Source organism: Anolis carolinensis, chromosome 6 (genome assembly GCF_035594765.1).
Source record: "Anolis carolinensis isolate JA03-04 chromosome 6, rAnoCar3.1.pri, whole genome shotgun sequence".
NCBI lineage: Eukaryota > Metazoa > Chordata > Lepidosauria > Squamata > Dactyloidae > Anolis > Anolis carolinensis.
In genome coordinates, this window is record NC_085846.1 from 76,125,942 (window position 1) to 76,153,721 (window position 27,780).

The window sequence follows — 27,780 nt, forward strand, 5'->3', positions numbered from 1 at the left end:
TTTCTTTATAGAAAACTAAACTGCTCACCCCAACCTCCTGCAGTTCCTTTGTAAAGTCAATAGAAATATCTAGGATTCAACCTGAAAGTACAAATGATGGCATTTCCTCTAGAGTGCCTACACTACAGTGTAAGAGTGCTCTAGAAGTAGAGTTTTATAAAGCACCCTAAGGTGATGTTGTTTTGGAGTAGTCTTGTGCTAGTTGAAGATGTTGTAGGGAAAATAGAACCCTTTGTGCTTCTAAGATGCTTCCTGAAGGCTGTTGCTAGGCTTATAAAGAAACCACAAAGGACACATAGTTTGAATTTTGTATTGAGACAGAAATTGCAACAAGATGTGGGATGGAAATAGGGCAGGCTAGCTACAACTTCCAACTCACCATATGGGGCAATCTTCAGAGCAGTTTGTGCCAGGGCAGAGTAAATATTGTAGTGCTGGTATTAGTGATCCTTACCATAATAGCATATTATTCTCATTCAACTGGGGAAAGGAATGTTCCCTAGAACATCCTGAGTCCCTATGAGGAGATAGGGCAGGATATAAGTAAAGTTGTTGTTATTGTTGCAATGCAGAAAAACTGTGGGCTGGATACAGCTGGATGTGCTAACTGGAGTAGAGTAGTTCATTCAGTTGTTGATTGGTGAATCCAACCTATCAATAAATCCAGATAATTTAACGGCTCTGCTCAGTCGAAATAGTAGGATTTAGACCAGGGTGTTTCTTTTGTATTGTTATTATTAGTAGTATTATATTTGTATTCCACATTTCCCCCAAGGATCAAAGTGGATTTACACATTAAAAAGAGTTAAAGTATTATTCCACGTTCTTCTGGGACCATACAGAAGTTCTCTATCTGGGCTCAACACAAATCCTAATTCTAAATCCTATGAGATTCTTCCGTGATAACAAAGAATCTCCACTATAGAAGTTGGAATGGGAAGGGGGGAAATTAATTCTATATTTATTATAGAAACTACCAAAATGTGTTAGTGGGCATTTTCCAGTTTTCAGAAACCAAATTTCTCATATAGGTTTACACACAGAAGAAACAAACTAGTTACTTTTCACTTTAAGTGCTAATGAAGGAAGTGAAGGCAGCCATGTAAAATAATGTATTTTATTGTGGGAGGCAAAAATCCTTACAGTGGGAGGCTTGATTCTTTTATGGAGAGCAACTTACATGGATTAAAATTTGGATGAATGCTAATGCTTTTTAGATAGAAATGACCTTTTGGAAAAACGTATCAATAAATCACACACGCACACATATACATATTGCCTGGAGAAAATAATACTTCATTACATCTTTGTAAATAAAATTTAAAAACACTAAAAGCATGAGACAGAAAAAGGTTCTGAGAATAAAATAAACCAAACATTTCTTGAGGGGCTTGTGAGACATTTCTGTGAGTAGTGATTGATGCCAAAATAAACCCTTATGACAAATTTGATTGTCCACTAATTGAAGCTGGTGCAAATGTTAGAAACGGAAGATGGCAAGCACTGAATATTACAAATTATTTTGCTGTCAATAACCAAAGGCCCTCAGGAGACACTCAGTTATGAGGGCATGTATTTGCATGCAGAAGGATCTGCATTCGGTCCCTAGCATTTATAGGTGGGTCTGAAAAAACTCCTGTATAAATTATTAGAAAGCCACTCCAGTCAGTGTTGACAGGACCAGGCTAAACAGACCAATCAATATTCTGATTCAGTATAAGATGGCTTCCCACAAGCTTTAATTAAGTGTGTTTAATTGAAGAATCATTGATTCAGACTTAAGAATCGAATATAGAATTGGATGAACTTTAAATTTATCTTCATTTGGAACTAGATCTTTTTAAAAGATAGTTCTAGATCTTTTGTAAAAATATATATATTGACATTTGATTTAACTTTTAGGAAACAAAATATAAATGTAAAGAATATATAAAATATCAGGTTGGCTTTAAATATACCCATACTTTTAACAATATTGAAATCTATGCGACTCGGTAGGCTTACTCTGGTCCTCATGAGATGGGCAAAATTGCCCATCATACGACACTTTCACTTCACTTGCGGCATGGAGCCTACTGGCTCCCATCCCACAACATCTGTCTACTTCTGGCGGGGCTCCCTGGTTCAAGTAAGTAAGTAAGTAACTTTATTTTTCTACCCCACCACCATCTCCCAGCAGGGACTCGGGGCGGCTACACAGGACACAGGCCCGAAGACACAGAACAAGTAGATCAGTTAAAACATATTGCAATAAAAACACAGTAAAAACAGCATTTATACAATACAGTTACTTTAAACAAAACAATACATTAAACTATAAAACTCAGTTAACATATAAATCAGTTAAAAATAAAGTAGGATAAAATGGACCACCAGGTTAGTGGACGGGATGGCATGGAGGGGCCACTTAAACTAAGGTGCAATAATACAGTTCTAAAGTGCTTTGGGGACAAAGGACAAAGAGTAAACGTTTCTGTGAAGTGAAAGCGTGGTGACGGTTCTCCCTGTGGGATGGGGTGAGGGGCAGGGTGGGTTATGTGGGGCATGGGGTGATGGGTTATCTCCCCCCCCCCGTCGGGACCTGCCGGATTCGCCATGATGTGTGACAAAACCCACCCTTGATGTGATGAGGTCCTCTGTCACAAAATCTGGCTCCCGCCCATCAATACCGAACTATGCTTTTTCTAATGCATCACTGCAGGGATTTTCAAGCTCAGATCTTTCAGGTGTTTTGGACTTAAACTCCCAGAAACCTCAGCTGCCTTGGCCAATAATCAGGGATTCTGGGAGCTGAAGTTCAAAACACCTAGAAGGTCAGAGTTTGAGAAAGACAGCTTTATTGTGTCTAAAGTCCTCCAAACCTTAGTATTAAGGAAAGTCATTGCCTCTCTGCCCCTTAATAATATTAAGAGGAGGCTCTCAAAATAAAGGCTGGAATTCTCTTGGTGACTTAGGCCAGCATAGTCTCCTTTATGTTGACAAAATCACTTTTGGATTGGAATATAGTCCTGTTGAAGGGGTGGAAGAGAAAGACATCTCCATTATTAGAGAAAGCTGCCCTACTTTTGGAGGCTTTTAAGCAGAGGCTGGATGGCCATCTGTCGGGGTTGCTTTGAATGTGACTTCCTGCTTCTTGACCAGGGGTTGGAAATAATGGCCCATGAGTTCTCTTCTAACTCTATGATTCTACCAGTTCCTGAAAGGCTCAGAATCTGATGTGGCTATGTTCTGTCTTGAAACCAATGACTTCCCATACTATCCTCTCCATCTCTATGTCACCCATGGGCATTTTACCCAAGCTTCTGCACTACTACTCATATCTACAGTGCCCTCACTTATCAGAGTTACACTGGCAAACATTTCCATTGTCCAATATTAAGCATAACAGTTAATCTATAGGAAGATTAATCCATAGCAAATTTTCACATGTGTATCTCTGAAAAAATTATTATTGTCTGGGCAATTGTACATACAGCAGAGTCTCGCTTATCCAACGTAAACTGGCTGGCAAAACGTTGGATAAGCGAATATGTTGGATAATAAGGAGAGATTAAGGAAAAGCCTATTAAACATTAAATTAGGTTATGATTTTACAAATTAAGCACCAAAACATCATGTTTTACAAGAAATTTGACAGAAAAAGTAGTTCAATACACAGTAATACTATGTAGTGATTACTGTATTTACAAATTTAGCACCAAAATATCATGATGTATTGCAAACATTGCCTACAAAAATGCATTGGATAATCCAGAACGTTGGATAAGCGAGTGTTGGATAAGTGAGACTCTACTGTATTTATGACAACAACTGAAATCACAGAGTTAAAATAGTTCTCATTCATTCATCCATTTACTTCATTGATATCCTACATGTTCCCAATTAATAGAACTTAAGGCAATTTCCTTCTCTGTTAGTTACATCATTCTTAAAAATTATTTTAGTTGTTGAGGAGACAAGGACGAAGTATGGGAAATGTATTTATAGCTGTAGGGTTTTTGAAAATGTACAGCATGGTCCTATTTATGCATGCTTACTTGTATGAACTCAGTGGGAGTTACTCAATAGAAAGGCAAAGGATTAGACTGATATTTATTTGTATCTCAAAATCAATGTTTAAAAATGTCAGGATCATTTCATTAAGTTAATTTCAAAATTACTGAAACTTTTTTCACAGCAGTGAGGCAGGAAAAATAGTACAGAATTAAGTATTTTCCTGATTGTAATGGTTTTATCTATAACTGCTGGCAGTGCAATCCTATACGTATCTGTACAGAGAGAGGCCCCACCAAGTTCATTTCAGCAGGGATTGTTCTCAGGTAATTGTGTATTGTATTGCGTTGCAGAGAGATAGAGAGAACGAGAATGTGAGAGGGTGTGCAATTTTGAAGTTTAAATTATCTTCTTGGCCCGAATGATTGAGAAACATGTTTCTTTTTCTCAGTTTCCCTCTAATTATTGATAGCAATTGTGTAATGATTCCTGAAATGTTCATGACATTTATGTTTGAATGAGGCAGATGCAAAAACAGCCATTGGTTCATTACTGAATCATCGGAAGAAAGCAATTTAATGACATCTAACTGGCAAACCAATTAAGCTTAACTTTAACATTTTAAGCAGTATTCTCTTTGCTGATTAAGATGGCGTCTTTTGAAATTTCCCACCTGTTGGATTCAATAAAAATTGCCTCCTAAAGTCATTGAAGTTTGGAAAAGCTGCTTTCTTGCAAACGTGTTAAATTAGCGAGCAGCTGGGAGTTCATCCTATGGTTGTGTAAGGCATGAAAAGTTCACGCAGATAATTCTGTCAATTGAAATCAATAAAGAGGATGACAGATTTAGACGCTAAATTTTTGTAAAAACTAGACTTACTGCCTAAGTCATCAGTATAGCACTATTGGATTTTCTTGTGGCTAATGCTAAAAAACAGGATTATTGATTTCTGGATTTTGAGCCTATCGTCTCTCAGTTTCCCTAAGCGTTCTTTGTGATGCTTCACACTTAAGTTGACAGTTCCAATGGCATAGCTGTATCCTTGCCTTTGTAATTATTTCTAATCATACTGAAAGGGGAATGGAAATAGCATTATAAAATAATTATTCCCCCTTTCCCGCCCCCCAAAGAAAAAAAAAGCACAACCAGGGGTCTGGCTGGGCGTTGCTTCTTTGCCTGGTAGCCAATACTACCTGCCATCTTCTCTTGGAATTAACATACAGTCACAGATTAAGATCCTTTGACTGTCGTGAATCTGCTTCCCGTTATATTTGACTGGCAGGAAAGCTCTCAGTCCATCCCTAACATAAATAGGGTATTAGCCCATCAGGTGCCGCTCTAAAGTTAAACATACAAATTTGTGGTTGACTTTCGTGGTCCTGTGCATGCATCCTTCCCTCTTCCATGTGTATGCATCCTGTTGTGTATATGCATGTGAGGGTGTGTTTGTGCATATGTAAAGTGTAGGCTGAGACAGGTTAACAAAATGAACTATTGCATGCAAGAAATCTATGAAGCTCACCCAGCTGCCAGCAGCAACTGCTACATGCAGTCCTCTGATTATTGCACTTATATCGAAGATAGTCAGAGTTACAGCAGTTGTGATGCACAGGTCCTGCAGAATAATAACATATATATGGAACAGGCCTGGGCGGTGAATCAGCCTTATACCTGTAGTTACCCTGGAAACGTTTTTAAAAGCGAGTACTCTGATATGGACATGGCCCTGCATCAGTACAGCCAACCTGAATATTTTGCTGAAGAAAAAACATCGTACTCTCAGTCACCATCGTACTCCCAGAAGAAAGGTAGGGGGCATTTATTTTGGCATTTCTTATTCACAGACAAATTGAGACTGATGTTTAAACCCACCTTTGTCTTTCCCCTCGGCTTGCTTTAACACTTGCGTTTGTCTCAGTTGCATCTTTGAATGTGACGATTACTTGCTCGGAATTGAAAACTGCATCAACAGATGTTGCTAGGTGATTGGAAATGTTGTTGTTGTTTTTTAATTTGAGGAAGGGGTTTAAACTCTAGTTACTTGCCATTTCTTTCATTTTAATTCCAGAAATCTGTCTCATATATATCTGCATGCAAGTGATTGTATGTTACTAGTATATTTTATGCGTTCAGTGCTTGTCTAGTGTGGATGAAAAAAAGTTTCTCTTCAGCAAGCAGTTCATTATTCAAACATATCCTTGTTAAAATATAGTCTTTTTCTCAGTCTTTGCATCTGAAGAAAGTCTGGTCTAATTAACATTTATGAAGTCAAGAGATTGTTAAAATTCAGTAAGTGCAAAGACACGTTATGAAATGCCAGACGGGAAAGTTCCCAAAGTGCTAAGCATTGGATTTTACCAAAAATAGAAATAACTAAGTACAACTTCACTTTGTACACAACAAGTTGATCTTGGCTCCGAAGTGGATGGAAATGTGGGTTTGATGAGAGGTTGATAACCAGTTTAAAAAAAAAAAGTGTGTCTCTTACAGTATATGTATCAGCTAAATTCCCAACAGCTCAATGTTCAATGTTTCTGAGAAAGATTCAGACACAAGTATGTGCTAGTATTAGAAAGAATCCCATTACTGTTTCGGGTGCTATACTTTTTGATGTCATAAACTCAAATGTTCCATGTTGTGAAATTATTTACATAATAGTGCAGCCTTATTCATCTTTACTGGGAAGTCAATCACTCTGTGTTCAATGGGGCTTATTCCTGCAGTCCCACGCCTACTTATCTTAGAAGAAACTTCATTGAACTCAATGGGAATTGCTCTCAAAAGCTATGCATAGGATTGTGCTGATAGAAATGTGATTAAATCATATAACCAGATTATGAGTTTGATGATGGAATACTTTTAATTTGTTAAAGGTTAATTTGTGTGCATATCTAAAGTCTAATTGAATTATGTGATGGGGCATTTATGATTTTGTAGCCAAAGGTAGTCTGTTTACATTAGTTTCAGGTATATTAAAAATTGCCTTCTAATGGTGTATGGAAAATAACCAATGGACCTATTGCATTAAGCTTATGTCTTATTACCTTAGGTAATAATCACAATATTATACAACATAACCAAAGTCTATCCTAATAAAGACATCCTAGTAAAGAAAACTATATAAATATGATAGGATATGAATGGCATACATCTAAGTTTGTTTTTGATATGTCAAAGTTTTTAAAATGTTCCATGTTCCACATCTGAAAATATGCTTTCTAATGTATTCACTTTTCATAATAAAAGGGTATATGTTTCTATTCTATAAAAATATTAATAACCATGCTGTTACCAAATTATTCATTTTATTAGAAATTAATATATTATAATAACTTTGTGCTCGTGTATGTGTGTGCCATGTTGCATCCATTTATACAATGAATTTAAGAACTTTCTGTTCTGTTCTTTTGTTTAAAAGAAGCAATATATAAAATTGGTATAAAAACAGATTCTGAATTCATAATATGGTAAAACGTGGAACTTCCGTCATACTACGTAATGGTTGAGATGTCTTTATTGGACTAAAAACAGCGTAGAACTATGCCATGGATTGGACAACTAATCCCGCTCCTTTGTTATCAGCTAGGTTAATATTGTAAAACCATGACTTAATAAAAAAACAATTAACTGCCCTTCTGCAACAATCTGAATAAAAGGGAAGATTTTCATAGTGAGTAAAACATAATTTTATTTTTACATCCCGTTAATTGAACATGAGAAAGAAATGTTTTGAATTCATTTATCTTTCCTAGAATATCCCAGTCTTATATCTATTGAATAACATTCGTTGGAAACTATATTTTATTTCTTTTGGCAATCACTGATAAAAAGTAGTGTCAGCTAATCCTGCCCCGAGGACAGAAGGCATTAATAAGAAACATTTGTGACATTTGTGTATTGATCCAAAATTGATTTTCCTTCACATATTCTTCTTCCACTTTTTGTTAGCATTGTCTTAGTATGCACCCATTAAAACAAAATTAAGATCCAAAGCAGGTGTTCATGATCAGCTCTATGGAGCTTTGTATTCATTTCCTGCAACTCCTAATAACTAGATTTGTATTCATTATCTTGCCTAAGAACAATTCATAACAAGCTTCTACAATGTGAAGCATTTTGCTTAGAGTTTCAAGTCTTAATGAAAGTTGCTTATTGAAGTTGAATGGCATATTGTCTTATTGAGCATACAATCCAGGAAGAATTTTCTAATAGAAATTCATAACACAAGATTCACACAATGTGAGACAGCACTATTGAAAAAATATAAATACCAGGAAAAATACGAAATATAAATGTTCTATATGTACTTCCAGCTGACAGTTTAGCATGTCTTCATTGTGAATATTAAAATCCTCGTGACTTTTTAATGATTAAAAATAATGGCAAGAAGATCCAGAAAAATCAGAATGTGTACTTTATTGCATTCTGCTTTTTTTACAAGACGTTGTGACATATTAAGCAAGAAAATTGCCCTCTTTTTAAAGGAAATATTATTCTGATTTGTGCTAGAATCAGGAAAAGACAATTCGACAAGAAACTGTCTGCTTTAGTTGTAATGGTGTGTCACTATAACAACAACCGTAATGAGCATTGGATTTGAATCCTTTCCTGCCCTCTCGTTTCCTTTAACAACCCTTAAAGTACAGATGTGCCCTATATTGTTTTCACCAGCCATGGTTTAAACGTAACCAGAGTAACGCGTGTAGATGTCACAAGAAACTGTAATTAGTTTCCCATCAGGGGCAGAAGTTCATTCTCAACAAAGTAAGCCAGGATTGCCTATTACATGTGAACCAAAATACGCTTGTGCTTGGTTCTGAATATGTGACTGATTCCATTTCAAATCTGTGTGCAAACAAAGATTTGTAAAATATAATATTAAAGGTCACCTAAGAGGCGGGATATGATGCATGCTGCATTTGATGTCCTCCTTTGGTGGTTCGGTTAGTATATCTTTCTCCAGAAAAGCTGGCATTATATACTGGTTTAAGGACTCTGAGATACCAGGGTTTGAATTCCTGCTTGTCCTTGGAAACGCAGTATACGGCCTTGGGTATGTCCCATATTCTCATCCTCAAGTGATGGAAATGGGAACCACCCCAAAACAAATTGAGCTTTGAAAACCTCATTATAGGTTTGTTTTAATACCAGTATAAGTCAAAAATGATTTGAAGGCATGGAACAACTAATCCTTATAGAGACAAAAACATTTGTACCATTAAAATATGAATACACACAGGAGCACATAGCTACTACAGTTACAAATAATACAAATACACATGAGGCTGAGGCGATATTTTCCCCTTTTTTACCTATGCTCTGTGTGATCACTAAGTGTAACTTTAAAATTGGGTTAATATAATAAGAATAGCATGGTTGTGTTCTTACTAATTTCTTTCATGGTACAAAAAGAATTCCTCACTCAAAAAGAAACAAATATTTGGATTACAATCCTTTCTTAGTGAAAAGTATTGGGTAAAGGAGAGATCATGCCCATTTTTACATATCCAAGTCCTACATTTTTATTTGGATGTTTGAACAGAGTTTATGAATATAGACTCTGGTCAGATTTTCAGAAGATTGTATAGAGTCAGAAATAGAATAGATGCAAATCTGTATTGCAACAGGGTATAGTAGTACAGTCTGTATTTTCTAATGTTTTGTTTCTGTTTAGAACTGATTTTCCCTGTGTTCAGGACTCTGGAAAAAGAGTGTGTTGACTTTTAGATTTACCTTGACTTCAGTCTTATAATAAAATTGCTTATATTATACAATCTGATAAAATATGACATTATGTTTTTGGCTTGAGGTTTTAGATGAAAAGGAGGATGATTTTGGCTTGAGCAATATCTCTCACGCACCCTTCAATTACAGACTACTAAAAAAGTTTCAAGAGCAACTTAGGAAATACAATGGAAGGAAGTAGTTGGTTGCTTTAAAAATATTATAAATCTAACACCAAGCAAACCCCTCCATGAACTAATACCAATAATTAAGTCTAATGATGTGTTACATTAAAGTCTAAATCCAATTGCTTGTCCCAACTAGAGAAGATCCATGAAGCAGATTTACATAAATGTTGGCTTACAAGTCAACAAGTTGAGTCAGCGCCTCAGCGGGTCTATTTTAGTTTAGCTAACAATTGGATTTAGCCTAAATGTGTAGCATGAAGCCATCTACGCTTATACATTTTAGTCAGGATAGATTAAACATTAACAGAATAGTGGCCTAAAAGTGAATGACTTTAGGTTGGCGTATAGATTCACTTTGTGAATGCCGTTTGGACAATCTAAGCCATTCAAACATTTTTCCTGTTCTCCTTTAATATTTGAAGCTACTCTACCTCTTTGATGGGACATTAACTATGGAATAAACTGTTATAAAGTACTGAATAAAAAGGTCATCCAGAAGAGCTACAATTGTTCTACAAACGGATAAGTGTAGACATTAACTTAACCTCTACACTTATCCGTTTGTAGAACCATTGTAGTTTTTCTGGATGACTTTTTTATTCAGTACTTTATAACAGAAGAGCCACTTTTCGCTCAGTGGCCATCATTCAGCAAATAGTGTGAGTAAAGAGACAGCAAATCACCCAACATTAGATTTTCCCTGTTAAGCATCATCAAGGAAGAACATCACAATAAATAACAATATTGGTACTTAACACAAATAGAATTCGTTCTCTTGTTTTTCAGAACAAACAGTCATAATGGGTCTGCCTAAGGAAATGTACCAAATTGATAATGGAGGTGGGAATATAATCGAATTCTCCCTTTCCACCTCATCCAGTGATTCATGCTTTCCTAATTTGCTGGGTATATATATTTCTAAATTAGTCTGAACCAAGATTCAGTTAGGGGGGCAAGATCACTCCTCTTTTTTATAACAAAGGCACACTGTGTTAGTATTATATTAACTCATATCACCTTGTTACCCTAAAATCTCTCTTTCTTCAAATACATTATACTTCAATGTATCTGAGACAAGGAACATGTATTTAAGACCAACGCCTGCAGTCGGCACCTTTGTGAATGGCCAGAACACCCATTAGTTATCACAGAGGCTGACAATGGGTCTCTGAAGGTAGTGGGCGTTTGACCATTTGCTCATGTGGCTCCCCACAGCTTGAACAGAATTGAACTAATATCCCACAATTTTTTTAAATGTGGTGCTTATTTCCTCCACAGAAGATTGAATAGGTAAATACAATATGGTACCAATGGAGCACCAACTTAAAAAAAAAGAAGAAAACTGGAAAAAAATCAATTATACTAAGTACATAAGAACTCAATATCCATTGACTGCTATGTTCTTGGATTTATGGCCATAAACACCTTCCAAACTACAGTTTGTTGGTAACTAATACAACAGTGTAATTCCTAGTATGAAGGGTTGGTGTCTGCCTAAAGTGAGGCGTTCTGATTGTCTTGATTATAGTCAAAGTTTCCTTACTTTGATCTCGGATATAATTCATATATATTTATAATTTTAAAAATGAGTTATCCCAGGAAAGGAGGAAGGACATATCCTAAAGGATCCTAAAACATTTTATGCCGAGGACCAGTTCACGGTTCCTCGGATTGTTTGGGGGGGGGGGGGGGAAGAGAGGTGGACTATAGTTTGAAAAAAATATGAAATATGTGCACACTGCACATATTTTATTTGTAGTGCAAAAACATGAAAGACCAATACAATATTGAAAACGAAGAACAATGTTAATCGACATAAACCTACCAGTATTTCAGTGGGAAGTGGCTGTTGGCTGATGAGATAGTCAATTAGGATTGTTGTAGTTGTGTGTCTTCAAGTCCTTTCAGTTTTGGGGTTGCCCTAAGTCTAAAATTTAGGGCTTGGGGCAAGTAAATGATCTTGGAGGTCCACATCCAGCCGACGGGCCTTAGTTAAGAAACCCTGTATTATCTGTTACATAGACAATAGCATCTGAATACTGTTAAATACTTGTCAAATAAGGCATATTGTTGGCCTGCCTCTATCCATGTGTTCTGCACCTATGAATTCAAGTGTCCACAACTTGAATGTTTTTTAAAAAAACGTAAAAGCAAACCTTGATTTTGCCATTTTATATAAGGGATACCATTTTACTACACTGTTGTATATAATGGGACTTAAACATCCTTGGATTTGGATATTCATGGAGGGTCCTGGTATCAAACTCAAGGAGGGTTGCATGCACAAATATTAGTCGACTTTTAAATGATCAATTAAATAAATATCACAACATCAGTTGTTGCTGATATTACCATATAGAGATTCAGTAACTGAATATGAGACAAAATATTGAAAATATTAACAAAGATGAAGGGATGACAGAAAGAATAGCAAGCGTATTTATATTAAACTACAATAACAAAATCATCACTATATGATGAATGCAATCATTTTACACCGGAGAAAATATCAATATTTCTTGTTCTGAATTTCTAGCAGCTAGATCATAAGCATCTTTCCACTTTCTTGATGTAATTTCTTATTCAAGATTGTTGAGAAAGGTTTGTGACTTTAAATCTCCCACACACTATAATGAACAATTGGCTAAATACTTGTCCTTATCTCAAGCATGAAAAGCATGCTCAAATTGTACCATTTGCAACATGATTAAATGGCATGTCCTCAAAAAAAGACAAAGGGATGACTGATTGATGGTGGATTTCAAGAAGCTATGGAGGAAAAGAATATAAGTACATGACAGTGATACCTGCCGAGGCCCCAGTGTTATATTGTCTGATTGGAAATCAGACAATGATGTACAAGACTCTCCTTGACTGACATCAGGAAAAACAACTCATCTGATACAATCTTTACTTTTTTGTTTTCCATCTCTCAGAGGAATCCAGTGAAACCTTGATAGAGAAAAGGAAAACTATGCATGTTACTGAATACAGGCATGTAGCTGTAATAATTTCAAATTATCATAGCTATATTTCCAATGATAATTTGAATCTAAGGGCTACAGTCTTTGCTGAGTTCTCTGTAGAATCTTTTCTTGTCCCGTTGTGTGAATAAGCCCGTCAAAAAATGTTGTGAGCAATGCAAAGCAAGATGGTAAGGGAATTTTGCTCTGGAAACAGAATCATTGTATGTAAAAGGTAGACTTGGGTCTGTCATCTAGAATAGTTGGTTCTCCAGACAAGGTCCCTAGAAGCCATCTTGCTCAAATGCTAATGGATTTCAGGAAGAGTTGCTCTTGCTGGATTATGGCACACATTCTTCTAAGGTGTCTGCATCTGCTCCTGCTGAGCAGTTTGTCTTGCCAAGAGTTCAGATTAAACAGATTTGCCGGTTGGAAGTCTGACAGACTGTAGCTTTATCATTAACGGCCATAAAAATACTAGACAGATGAAGGTCAAGGTCATTAACAGTTATTGCAGTTTTTTCATTCGATCTTGATTTGCACTTGTGTGATCAAAATACAGATTATCTGTGTACTGAATAGGGGGGCTACAAAACCCTCTAGGTTATGGAATGGTCTGTTTGGGATAATTATGTATAACTATTTTTTTTTCTTCCTAAGCAACTCTCTTCTGAAGTTCTTTATTAACATTTATCACAAAAAAGCAAACATTTCTGCCACAGTATGAAAGGTTAATAGTATCTTTCCCTAGTACACATAAGCCTGCAAGATGCTGTAGGGTTTTTGTTTTTTTCCAGGCTGCTCTCTTGATCTTCAAATCTATGTGACAATGTTTCTGTAGGCTCAAAAGGGAATACCCAATAAACTCACTTTTATTTGACATTGGAATATTTTCCCCCTCTGGAAACATAGTGTACAAAGCTTCTCCCTTTAAAAAATGATTTTATTGTTGCATTCTGTTTTATTCTGTACTTTATTTGGGTTTGTGAAAGCTTATTCAAGTATTAAGGGAAGTAAGACCAGAGTGGTGCAGTGGTTTCAGTATTAGATATGGGGCTCTTCCAGACAGGCTCTATATCCTAGGATCTGATCCCAGGTTTTCTGTTTATTCTAGATTATCTGGCAGCGTGAGCTCATATAATGCAGTTTAAAGCAGAAAACCTGGGATTCGATCTTGAGATATACGGCCTGTTTGGAAGGGCCCTAGGATTGTGTGAGACCGGGGTTTGGATCCCCACAGAGCCACAGAAACCTACTAGATGACCATAGGCAAGTTGTGCTCTCTCACAGCCTTAGAGAAAGAGAACAACAAACCCCCTCTGAACAAAATCAGCCTAGAAAAGATCGGTTCATCTTGCGGTCACCATCAGTCAAAACTGACTGAAAGGTACACAATAACAACAACAAGATTTTTAATATTAGCTTTCATTTTCAAAATTGGCAATCATGAACTAATCAATCCTTTGTAGCAATTTATAGCATGGCTACTGCCTCATAGCTAGTTTGTTTATTTCCAAAATGACTATGTCTTTTTAATAGGAAAAATATATTAAGCAAGGTTTGAGTGCTTCTATTCAGTGGCAACCTTGATCCAAATATCAACAATGTAGATGCACATACTCCAATATTTCATTAACGAAAACCAGGACACAGCAGGCCAAACAATAACAGAATGTGGTCAATATGGCAGAGGTTATTGGTAAGGAGGAAGACACAAGCTAGACGACCAGCAGTTTGCTTTTGCTCAAACTTACTGGGAATGGCACAACTCAAGGAAGTTGAGGATAAATAGGAAAGTGGGATGAAAACAGAGTAACTGGCACATGTTAAAAGCAGCAGGAAAAGTGGGAATACAAAGGATTAATTGGAATTGTCCCTGCAAAATTTGGGACAGTTGGAAGACATGTAGTTATAATTTTGGATCATCTTAGGATCAGTCCCATAGCTCTGATCTTAAGGATAGTCCAAAAATGCAAGGTAGCTATGTTGACTCATATCTTCAAACTAGTTCTAGCCTCTCCTATCTCAATAAAAGATATTTTGTGAAGCAGATGGATTATAATTGGCCATTCGGGACCAGGACACCCTCAAAATATTTAGCATCATAATATGATTGTTCACAATAAATTGTTGCTGGGAAAATTCATTTCCCATTACCCAACCATGAGCACCTGAGGTTTGCATTTATATTCAGGAATAGGAAAGGATACCATGAGTCATGCTTTCTTCTGCTGGTACAGGGACTTGACCCTAGTTTTATCATTGGGGCATTGTTGTATTTCCTATCCATGCTTTTAGTCATATTCTTTCCCCAATGTTTCTCTAGAAAAGCATTGTGTCATGTAAGCCATCTGTCCACATGAAGATGCAAAGGGCCAATTATTGTCCCTTTGAGAACTATCTGAAGTCCTCTAGATTTCCATATTTTTGTAGCTCTGCACTTATGTTTTGGACCAAATCAAACCTGAACTCTCCTTAAAAGTCAAGATGTCTAAAAGGAGACTTGTACATTTTATTTATCGTGTCAGAAGTGAATCAAGGGTACAGTTATAATGTATTTGAAAAGACAAAGTTAACAACTTGGTATTATACTAAATGTCCTTTTACTAGTAGCTGGCCACTTGGAGTGCCTCTGGTGTTACTATAAGAAGGTCTTCCATTGTGCATGTGGCAGAGCTCAGACTGCATTGTAATAAGTGATCTATGGTTTGCTCTTCTCCACACTTGCATGTCATGGACTCCACTTTGTAGCCCAATTTCTTAAGGTTGGCTCTGCATCTCATGGTGCCAGAGCACAGTCTATTCAGAGCCTTCCAAGTCACCCAATCTTCTGTGTGATCAGGAGGGAGTCTCTCATTCGGTATTAGCCATGGGTTGAGGTTCTGAGTTTTAGCCTGTCACTTTTGGACTCTTGCTTGCTGAGGTATTCCTGCGAGTATCTCTGTAGATCTTAGACACTTATTTCTTGATTTAAGGTGTTGGCGTGCTGGCTGATATCTGAACAGGGGATGAGCAGGAGAGGTCACTGCCTTGGTCCTTTCATTATTGGCTGCTACTTCCTGGTAGATGTCGGGTGGTGCAATGCTGGCTAAACAGTATAATTTATCCAGTGATGTGAAGTGTAGACATCCTTTGATAATGCGGCATGTTTCATTAAGAGCCACATCCACTGTTTTAATGTGGTAAGATGCATTCCACACTGGGCATGCAAATTCAGCAGCAGAATAGCAAAGCGCAAGGACAGATTTCTTCACTGTGCCAGTCAGCTTTTGTATAATATTATTTCTAGCACCCACTTTTTGCTTGATAGTCAAGCAGTGCTTCTCGTAAGTCAGAACACGGTTCAGGATAACTCCCAAGCATTTTGGTGTACATAACTCACTGCAAAAGACAATAGTAGAAAGCATAGGAATAGAGGAAAACGGCATTCCAAATAGATAGACTTAATCAAGGAAGCCATGGCCCCAGTCGGCACAATCTCAGCAGGGCTATTGATAATTAAGGTGGCTTGGATATCTCTCATTAATAAGAGTTCTATAAATCTACTTGACAGTGGTTATCAATAGCACCAAGGGAAATTTAGATGTTATGCCCTGCTTTAACAGCTGCAAGTACAGAAGCTAAGAAGCCACTTGAGATCCTACTGTTAGCCTTTCATCATCGGAAAGCATGAAAGATCAATTTTGTGACATAACCCCAATTATTTTTATTATATATACAACTCCTGGATGCTGGTTACAAGTAGCTGAAGCAACAATGTCTGTTGATTCCTCTGCAATTGCTATTATTGTTGACATATAATATTCTCAGTCAGGAATCAACTTTTGGTGCATTAGGAGTTTTGTACATTCACGCTATAATAATAGCTCCTTTCTCTTTTCTCTAAAAAAAAACCCTTACATCTAAATAAGCAATATGTTGATTCAGCAAACAGAGAAACATACTTCAGAGGGGATTAGTTGCAATGGATATTTTCTTATCATCCATTCATATAGGTATCATGCACTCCTCTATAGGTTGTTAGACTGCATTGCCATGCATTCCTTACCATTGATACAACTTGGGCTAATGAATGTCTCAGTACAACAAGATCTAGTGAACCAGACGTTGCCATCCCAAATTCAGGAGATATAACCTTTTTGATCCATGTTCATCTTCTCTAGGGAAGTGCTTCTGCTGGCAGGAAGTTTATTTTCCATTTCTTCACCTTCATTGAAGGGACTGCATGATCACCCATTTAATTTTTGGTGAATGCTATTTACTTGAACTGCAGAGTTAATGACTCCAACAGAAGCTTCAATAATGGGACGAGGGGAGTATTTTTACTCATTCCCTCACCCCTTTGTAGTCTGCTGCAATCTGCCCACATATTCATGGAAGATAAGAAACCTTCAATACATACTTACCAATCTACAGGATGGAGGGCAAAATGAGAGAGCATTGTTCCCAGTAGTAAATGATTTCTAGCACAGTAACAACTTAACACTTCAGTTGAACATTTAAAGATACAGTTTAAACATCTAAAGGAAATGTTCAAGCAAACTTTCCAGAGGAATGCAAACACACCAAAATATAAGGATTCTAGATATGAACAGTTTTTATTGCTTCACTCTTTCTAGTACTAGATACTTGGGAATTGAAATAAAATTCAACGTTGGAGGGGCGACATAATTTTATTGGGAGCAGAAATTATTTCATTTTGCCCTCCCTATACTTCTGACACCAATGCAAGTCTCAAAGAAGTGATAAAAATAACTTCTTCAGCATACAGTAAGTTTCTTGTTTGGCTTCCAAATGGAAGTAGGTCTGTGTCTATTTGACAAGCAGAAGATATCCAGTCTACATTTATATGCTTTTTTTTTTTTTTTTGCAGAGCTTGGGAATGTTAACCATTCTGGACTTCAGCTCCCAGAATCTTAAAATTAGGATAGGCATTTTTATGATGATTTCCCAGAATAGGGTTTGCTTTTGTATGGTATGCAGGTTGCTGAGATGCTGGAAATTTCAACTAAGTAAATAACCTAGACTTTAATATATAGAGTGTATATTGTGAATAAACTATCTGCCATCTAACTATACCTGTTTCCACCTATTTACAGTGGATGTTGTTGTGTGCCTTTAAGTCATTTCTGACTTATAGCAACCATACCACAAGGTTTTCTTGGCAGGTTTTGTTCATTTCACTGAGACTGGGAAACAGTGGCTTGCCCAAGGTCACCCAGTGGGTACTCATGGCTGAATGCAGATTTGAAACCTGGTCTCCAGAATCATAGTCCAATGCTCAAACCACTATACTATATTGGCTCTCTTCATAGTTGTGCCTTAACATAAATAGTATTAACACTGATATAGCATATACCTAACTGTATGATTTCTCAACATAATATTAAGCAGGATTTTAAACAGTCTGTACAAGCTGAGAGGACCGTAAACTCAAATGTAGCTTATCAGCAGGGCCATAGCCAGAAAAAAAATTCGGGGGGGGGGGGGTTGAAACTTTTTAAAAGCAAATCATGAAGAGTAGTTCCATGAGACAAAATAATTTAGAAATCAGACTCCATCGATAAACTTCAGTGGACACTCAAGACTGATAAACTTCAATGGACACTCATGGGGATTTGATTAATCAGTTAAAATTCATGAGTAAACCAGGTTTAAAAAAAACTGAAAAATTCTTGGGGGGTGGGTTGAACCCCTACCCCCCCCCCCAACCCGGGCTACAGCCCTGCTTATCAGCGACATGTTTCCAACTGGCTGAAACAATGATTCTCACATTCTCGTCCTCCAGGTATTTTGGACTTCAATTCCCAGAATATTTCAACATTAGCCAAAGGGGCTGAGAGTGCTGGAAGTTGAAGTCCAAAATACCCATTGGATCAGTATTTGGGAATCACTTGCATAACAGTAATGGTGCCCATGTTATGTTCAGCTGCAGTCTTAGACACACTTGCTAGAGAATAAGTACTTATGAATATATGCTAAGAAATATATGCTAAGGATTATACTGTAAATCATCTAAAAAGTGGTACGGGTCAATCAACACCCTGTAGGTTCTTATATATGACTGATAAAACTCGGGAAGTTACTTTCAAGAATACATGGCTCATGTCATATTAAAGTCAACCAGGACTGGGCAGGTAGGAGTTCTAGGGTACTTTAGCCTGTCATACTGATTTGCTTTAAAAGTAACTTTCCAATTTCTGTCAGTGAACTGTGGCAAATTGTGCAAACCTAGTTTATAACATTCCATATTTCTTCTAAGCTACAACCCAAATATTTTTTTTCACATTTTATTTAGAGAATAGGTGGCATAGTGGTGGGAGTTCTGGACTAGCAAACAGCTATGAAAGTCACTGAGTGACTCAAGCTAGAGAACATCTACATGGGCCACAAAATCCAGGGCTGCCATGAGGTTTACACCAAACCGCTCCTAAACCTCGGCAATGGAGCTCTGGCTGCCCAGTTGGGCCAAACCCAGTTCAGCTCTACTAGATGGTCACCCTTACCTCTGGTGTTTTTTGTCATACAGGAGCCATTGCTGACATTCAAGGAAGCTCCGGAGCATCCCTCAACATTTTTTTTTTATGCAGGGCAAAACTGCATTAACCAGTTTTACCCCATGTTGGGGGAGAGAAGGTCATGTTCATCATAGGAGCAACTCCTCGCCACTTTGTAGACAAGAATAGTTATTCACTCTCTTAGACTTGTCTACTTTATAAGGTTTTTTCACCAGAGTTAGCTGTAGGATCCAAGTATATTGAATTGAAATAACTAGCATCAAGACAGAATATAATGGTAACTAAAAGGGACAAATAACCCCCATGAAAGTGGAGTTAAATTCACATATGTGGAGGGTCGTAGAATCATAGAGTTGGAAGAGGCCGGGCTGTGGCTCAGGGGCCGGGCTGTGGCGCAGGCTGGTAAACAGCTGCTGCAATTAATCACTCTGACCATGAGGTCATGAGTTCGAGGCCAGCCCATGGCAAGGTGAGCACCCATCAATTAAAAATAAAATATAGCCCCTGCTCGTTGCTGACCTAGCAACCCAAAAGATAGTTGCATCTATCGAGTAGGAAATAAGTTACCACTTATAAAAAAAAGTGGGGAGGCAAGTTTAACTAATTTACAACATTGGAATGAGGAAGTGAGGAAGTGCCATCAGAGTGGATGATGAAGCAGCTGCTCCCCCCTGTGGCCAGAATCAAACATCCCCTCAGGAGAAGGTTAAATTGCCTCTGCGTCTGTCTGTGTGTTGTCTCTTTCTCGGTTCGATGTGTTTATGGGCATTGAATGTTTGCCCTATATGTACATAATGTGATCCGCCCTGAGTCCCCTTCAGGGTGAGAAGGGAAGAATATAAATACTGTAAATAATAAAGTAAATAAATAAATAAGAGACCTTGTGGCCATCCAGTCCAACCCCCTGCCAAGAAGCAGGAAAGTCTCATTCAAAGCACCCCTGACAGATGGCCATCCAGCCTCTGTTTAAAAGCCTCCAAAGAAGGAACCACATCTGGGGCAGAGAGTTCCACTGCTGAACAGCTCTCACAGTTAGGAACTTCTTCCTAATGTTCAGGTGTAATTGCCTTTCCAGTAATTTGAAGCCATTATTCCACGTTCTAGTCTGCAGGGTCAACTATATAAACAATCCTCATTTCTCATTTACTCCCTTCCCCCAAATGTATCTTTCCCTCATGTTCATATATATGACTTCTATAAACATACTTAAAATTTAAAATTAAATTATTTTTTTTTATCAGATTTTAAAAACAGTGGTGATGTAACATCTTAGGAAGTACAATATATGTAGAGGACAATGTCATGTTGAATGAATTGAATGTGATAGCTGTTTATAAGTACAGTAGAGTCTCACTTATCCAAGCTAAACGGGCCGGCAGAAGCTTGGATAAGCGAATATCTTGGATAATAAGGAGGGATTAAGGAAAAGCCTATTAAACATCAAATTAGGTTATGATTTTACAAATTAAGCACCAAAACTTCATGTTGCACAACAAATTTGACAGAAAAAGTAGTTCAATACGCAGTAATGTTATGTTGTAATTACTGTATTTACGAATTTAGCACCAAAATATCACGATATATTGAAAACATTGACTATAAAAATGGCTTGGATTATCCAGAGGCTTGGATAAGCGAGGCTTGGATTAGTGAGACTCTACTGTAGCTGGTGTATTCTGAAAGGAAACGCTTTTTCATGAGCTGAGACTTCAGTATTCCTTCCTATTGGCTACATTGACTAGGAATATAGGAACCTGGAGCATCAACTGCTGAAGAAGAGCTTTTAGGCTATCTTGTGATTTTCAATCTAAAAACCATGTAATAGAGATTACAACATACCAGGAAGATTATTTATAAACTGTCACATTTATTTCCTGAAGCACCAGATTATATGATCTTTGTCTTGTATATTTTTCATACAATACTCTTGCATTATAGCTAAAGCTCACCATATTGATATCCTTACCTTAGACATGGTTTTTTTTTTTAAAAAAAAGGGTGGTTTATGATTCATTTAATGATATCATACAAAAGTTCAATTCAGTGCAACTAAATTGTTTAGGGAAGTCATTAATTTCTGATGAATCCGCTGATCAGATGTGTCATTTTTCCACTGGTGACTCTGTAACAAACATTGCACACACATTGCAATCCCACATATTTACCATAAACACATTCTGAACTAAATTCTGCCTACGCGAAATAATTGTTTTGTAGAACATGTTCATGTTTATTGGCCAGGTTCCAGATGTTTTGCATTGTGTCTCCCCGTCTTGTTTTACTTATTTGAAGATTAAATTTGTATATTTAATAAGCGCGTTGACTTAACAGAAAATATGATTTAAGTATACAACATGTATAATTAAAATAGGAAAATGTTCCACTGAGAATATTTTTATGGGAACACATGACTACTACATATAAAACTTAGGCTTCACTCTATGCAAATAATGTCTTGCTACTGCTGCCCAGATGGTTTGGACTGCCCCAGACAGCACGGTGAAGAATTCTGTAGCCAAAAACATTTGGAAGACACCAAAAGGCGAATTTTAAATGTCTAGGGTTTGTTTTGCTTTGCTTTTCTGAGAACAAATTTGTTTACTGATAATAGACAATAGTTTTACATGGATTCTGAACCATTTACAGCTACACTGCAAATACTCCTCTGTAGCAAGTTATGTATGTGTTTTCCCAAACCAAAACTCAGGTTTGCTGGTGTTCTAATAACTAATCATTTCTATACCAACAGCAAGCATCCACTTGACCTATTATATGGATAATTATATACCTTTTATCATTATTTATTTATAGTATTTCTATTCTGCCCTTCTCACCCCGAAGGGGACTCAGAGCGGATCACAATGCACACATAGACAGCAAACATTCAATGCCGTTTTTAGACATACAAGACAAACAGTATTTCTGTATCTTCCAATTTCGGTGCCTGGAGGTTGTGCTCGATTCCGTACACAGGGGGTGCTGTCGTTTCATCCACTATGATGCTGAGCCCTCCTTGTTCTTTGATCGCCAGCATTTTATGGTGTCCTAAAATTCCTTTCTACTTTTTAAGCGGTGCCTAATTTATCTACTCACAGCTCAGCTTTTTTCAAACTGCTTAGGTGAACAATAAGCTAGGCTTAACAGTCGGGTGCTCAATCCGACTCGGGCTTCGAACTTGCCACCTTCCAGTCGGCAGTGGTCTATTGCAGCTGGCAATTAACCAACTGTGTTACATGCTCACTAAGGAGATGTCTGCACAGGCCACAGACTTTGAATTAGCCAGAAGTTGTTCCTAGATGTCCACACAACGTTCAGGGATGCCTGGTTTCTAACACAGGATAAAACAGGTTAATCTGATTTTAATCCATGTTAACAAAATCATAAGGAAGTTTCCAAAACTCCAGAGCAGTCCCACACTTTGGGGCAAACATGAACGGCTTGTCTGGTTCTAATTCAAACAACTCAGCTGTTCACACAGATCCCATTTTCCCTATGCTCCGTGGGACAGGAAAATGGGGTGGTATAGTATCTGTTAATTAGAACTCAACCAAACAGAATTCTCAAGCAACTGGCAAAAAACCTGAAGAAATAATACTGCATTCATAAAGCAGGTTTTATAATACAATAATACTGTGTTACATTGAGTTAAGTTTGTCTTTGTTTATCTTAATCTACTTTGAATTATTGTATTTCAATATGAATTCAATACAGAGTTTATGATATAGTTTGGGGTATAATAGGGGCCCCGGTGGCGAAGTGTGTTAAAGCACTGAGCTGCTGTCTTGCAGACCGAAAGGTCCCAGGTTCAAATCCCAGGAGTGGAGTGAGCGCCCACTGTTGCTCCAGCTTCTGCCAACCTAGCAGTTCGAAAACATGCCAATGTGAGTAGATCCATAGGTACCGCTCCAGCGGGAAGGTAACAGCACTCCATGCAGTCATGCCGGCCATATGACCTTGGAGGTGTCTACAGACAACACCGGCTCTTTGGCTTAGAAATGGAGATGAGCACCAACCCCCAGAGTCAGACATGACTGGACTTAATGTCAGGGGAAACCTTTACCTTTATGGGGTAGAATATTAGTTAGGTCTATTTTAACAATATCTCTCAAGCAACCAGAAAGTACATTTATCTAGCATCTCCCAATCCCCATGGGTGCCAGGTAACTGAGATTCTTCTGGGTTGTTGTTTGTTGCCACAGCAGTAGCCACTAGCCACAAAGCTCTGGAGAACTCCTGGCGGTCACCATTACCTTTCTCCTTTCTTTTTCCAAAGGTGACACTGGATTTAATTGGTTCTCGATCATGTCAAGAGTTTCCTGTGTCTGATTTCATCTTATTTAAAATTGTCTTTAAAAGTCTTCTCTAGCTTACTGGCTGGTACAGGATCTAAACCATGAGAAATTCTGACCCCAAGTGACACTTTTTGGAGTCAGAATTTTTCTAACTAATTTTTCAGTTAGAATTTTGTTTATCACATGGAGAATTTACTTCTGCTGTTACATGCCCAATTTTCCTCTCAGTAATCAATATGAATCCTCTCAATAACCAATATGTGTTAGGCTTCATGCAGGGGAGCAATAGGAATGTTCACTTTGCATGGTTAGTTCCCTCACTGAAGACATATGACTTTTAAGATACTCTTTTGGAAGCCTGGTCTTTACTAAAAATGAGTACACTTCACATAACTTAACTTGGTATCTCTTTCCAAATTGTTCCCAGGTGAGATGTCTCCTAAATATACAACTATGATCTCTTAAATATGCAGCAAAAGGTTGCTAATCTTGCTTAAAATGTGTTGTGCTCTTTCATAAAAATGGCCAGATTATCCATCTCATTCCATGCAGTCAGTGGATTTTTTTAAATGTTTGACATTCTAATAATAATTTGCTCCTCACTTTCTATTGCGTAGGGATGATTCAGCAAAGCTAATGGTTTTTAATTGCCACTGAGCTTATGAAGGGGAGTTCAACATTGGCGTAACTAGCGTGGATTGTAACAACCAGAGCATATAAGTGCTTAATGTTAATAGACCATTTTGGACTTTGGATGCACTTCCTGCATATTGAATAAATAATTGCTTTTTAGACAAATGGATATCATTTAAAAGCATTAACTATGTGTATCATTTCCCTGATTTTTCTTGGTCACTGACCCTTTTTCTTTCTCTTTTTCCTTCTTTCCTTTCTCTGCAGGGTACATACCCAGTTACTTAGACAAGGACGAGCTGTGTGTGGTTTGTGGTGACAAAGCCACTGGGTATCACTATCGTTGCATCACTTGTGAAGGCTGCAAGGTAAATAATCACCAGAACTAAAGGTTGGGAGCTGGAAATGATAAGCCAGATCATTTTCCAAATCCTAGGTATTACGTAAAGGAACAGGCTGTTTAGGAAATAACATCTGTTACAGATAAAAATAACTACTACTCTTTGTTTTGTTTTGTTTTAACAGAAATTCATTTTTTTCAAGGTAGAATGAAAAGAAGTTTTCAAAGTGTTTAGTAGTCTAATAAATCTTCTAAGAGCTTTTTATTTTGGCATATTGGAAAACTGTTATGAGAAACTCAAAGTCACAGATATCTAGACCAGATTTGGGGAAATTGTATTCTCCAAGAGAATTTTGCAGAGCTCTCAGGATTGTTATCAATTGCTATCAAATGGAAATTGCCTCCATAACTGCAAATTGTTGCTTTTGAAGGCCTGGTCCAACCCTCCCACTAATACGGCATAACAAAGACCAGAAATTATTTTTCCTAGTTTTTGTTTTTATCTGGGTCTGGGACATCTTTTTAGTGCAGGAGTCCTCAAACTTTTATGCTGAGGGTCGGGCCACATTCCCTCAGACTGTTGGCGGGACGGACTATACTTTGAAAAAAACATGATCGAATTCCTATGCACACTGCACATATCTTATTCGTAATGCAAAAAGACATGAAAGAACAATACAATATTTAAAATAAAGAACAATTTTAACCAGCATAAACTTACCAGTATTTCAATGGGAAGTGTGGGCCTGCTTTTGGTTGATGAGAGAGTCAAGTTAATTTGGATTGTTGTTGTGTGCCTTCAAGTCATTTCAGACTTGCAGCAACCCCAAGTCTAAAGATTAGGGTGGGAGACGGGTAAATGACCTTAGAGGGCAGCATTCGGCACATGGGTCTTAGTTTGGAGACACCTGTTTTAGTGCATTTGACAAATTCCCCCCTACCTCTCAAATTCTCATGTTTACATAGGAAGTTCTGCTATGTTCACTGGAATTGTGTTTTGCTTGCCACCACTCCCATGTTATATTAATTACAAAATTGAAGTATTTTAAAAGTTTCCTGGGGTGGAACTATCACTCCCTTTAGATGTTTATACAGTAGAGTCTCACTTTTCCAAGATAAACGGGCCGGCAGAACATTGGATAAGTGAAAATCTTGGATAATAAGGAGGGATTAAGAAAAAAAACCTATTAAACATAAAATTACATTATGATTTTACAAATTAAGCACCAAAACATCATGTTTTACAAGAAATTGACAGAAAAAAGTTCAATACACAGTAATGTTATGTAGTAATTGTCAGAGTATTTGCAGCGCAGCAGTAGTTGGATGGAAGCAGTGGAGCGCAGAACAAAGAGACACTCAGAGACGTTGGTAAAACTATTTACAAAGTTTTACTGTATGCAGCAGTAATCAACACAAACAGACTTGCAGACGACAGGACTGTTCTGTTCTCCAACAGAACTTGACTCGAACTCTAGGCAGACAGAACTCAACTGAACTGACGCAATCATTATGCACAAACACTTGTGTCTGGATACTCCCAAGTTCCAGCCACACATCAAGGCCATCATAGCTTCTTGGCAATTAACTCTTTCCACACTATGGTACATTCTGGATGATGCAATCAGTTGCAATACAAGCATGGCACAAATTGCATTTAAACACTATCAATACACAAATCCCACATTAACAGTAATTACTGTATTTACAAATTTAGCACCAAAATATTGCAACATTTACTACAAAAACAATGACTACTAAAAGGCAGACTGCCTTGGATAATACAGAACCTTGGATAAGTGAAGCTTGGATAAGTGAGACTCTACTGTATATTTATATAAGTAGGGGTCGTGGTTGTTTTGAGGTTTTGTTATGCAGCTGAAACATAGGAACACTTTCCCGTTAGTTGTTGCATTGCCATTCCATAAGGCATTTCCCTTAATTTTCTTAATGCTTTGAAAGTTGTCTGCTATGGCAACCTGTTCACAGCAGTCATTGTATTTTTCTCCATCAAGAGAAAAGTAGCAGTGTTGGTGGCCTTTCTGTCTCTACCATTCCAGTGAAGCTCACCTGGCCATCAATTAGATATGGTGTCAACCCCAGGACTGTGGAGTTTAAAAGGCATTGACTGCAAAAGTATGGAGTAATGGTGCTGTTGTGGCATATGGAAGCCAATACAATTGGCCCTCTGTATCCGTGAATGTTGTATTCACAGATTCAACCATCCACAGCTTGATTTTTTAAAAAAAAAAAACCTAAAGCATATCTTGATTTTTCCATTTGATATAAGGGACACAATTTTATTATGCCACTGTATGTAGCTGGACTTGTGGATCCACGAATTTCAGTATCCAAGGGCTCCTGGAACCAAACCCCAGCAGATACCAAGGGCTCATTGTATAGCTCTGTTAACAATATGTGGAAGGAAATAAGAGTGCAAACTAATATGCCATTTAAGGCCAGAAAGCATATGATAAAGAAAGATATAACAGTACAGAGAGATCACAGTCTGCTCTTTGTTCAGCCCTTGAAGTATGAGCCTAGCTTTGCAATTTCCCTAACTGATGTACCTAGCGATTAATGAAATGCTCTTTTGGCTCGACGTATGAGAGAAAATGGGATGCCACAAGTGCAGGAACAAGAGAAGCTCAGAGAGGAAGATGGACTAAATTATAATCTATTGAGCCCAATATGTTTTAAGAATTATTTGTAACAGGCCACTTGAATAACAGAACATTTTGTAAATTATAACCTACTCACTACAATGCATTTTTGTAATAGTCCTACTTGAAGAACAGAGATTTTAATGAAAATGCATTCAGCTGAATAAAATATAATTAAGAAGACACAGAGGACCTCTCTTTTCTTTTTGCCCTGTCCATTGCTATACCGGTAGTAGTTTATGATTGCAAAGTATTGCCATAGTTTCTAATCTCTATTCAAATCTACCATGGAGACTGAAGAGAAGGATAAAGTTTTGGGAACCTCCTCTGCCAAACTCAATATTCAGAACTAAGATCATTGATCAAATTGTGTTGAAAGCATGTCACAACTGCCAACTTTGGAAAAAAAATTCCCCTCCCAGGGGATAACAATAAAGTGTTTTATGCATTCAATTTTTAGAGTTA

General features: G+C 37.4%; 1 protein-coding gene across 9 annotated transcripts in view; it reads left to right on the top strand.

The window, feature by feature from the left end:
- thrb (thyroid hormone receptor beta) overlaps positions 1-27,780 on the top strand; it is a 266,903-nt gene that overhangs the window by 215,752 nt on the left and 23,371 nt on the right. For 8 of the 9 annotated variants that reach the window (XM_062958089.1, XM_062958091.1, XM_008118958.3 and 5 more), the window contains one exon: positions 24,580-24,680. In XM_062958089.1, coding sequence (XP_062814159.1) covers positions 24,580-24,680 — 101 coding nt within the window. Of the gene's footprint in view, positions 1-4,171; positions 5,803-24,579; positions 24,681-27,780 lie in introns of those variants that run through there. The other variant, XM_003226218.4, reaches the window with a different exon arrangement.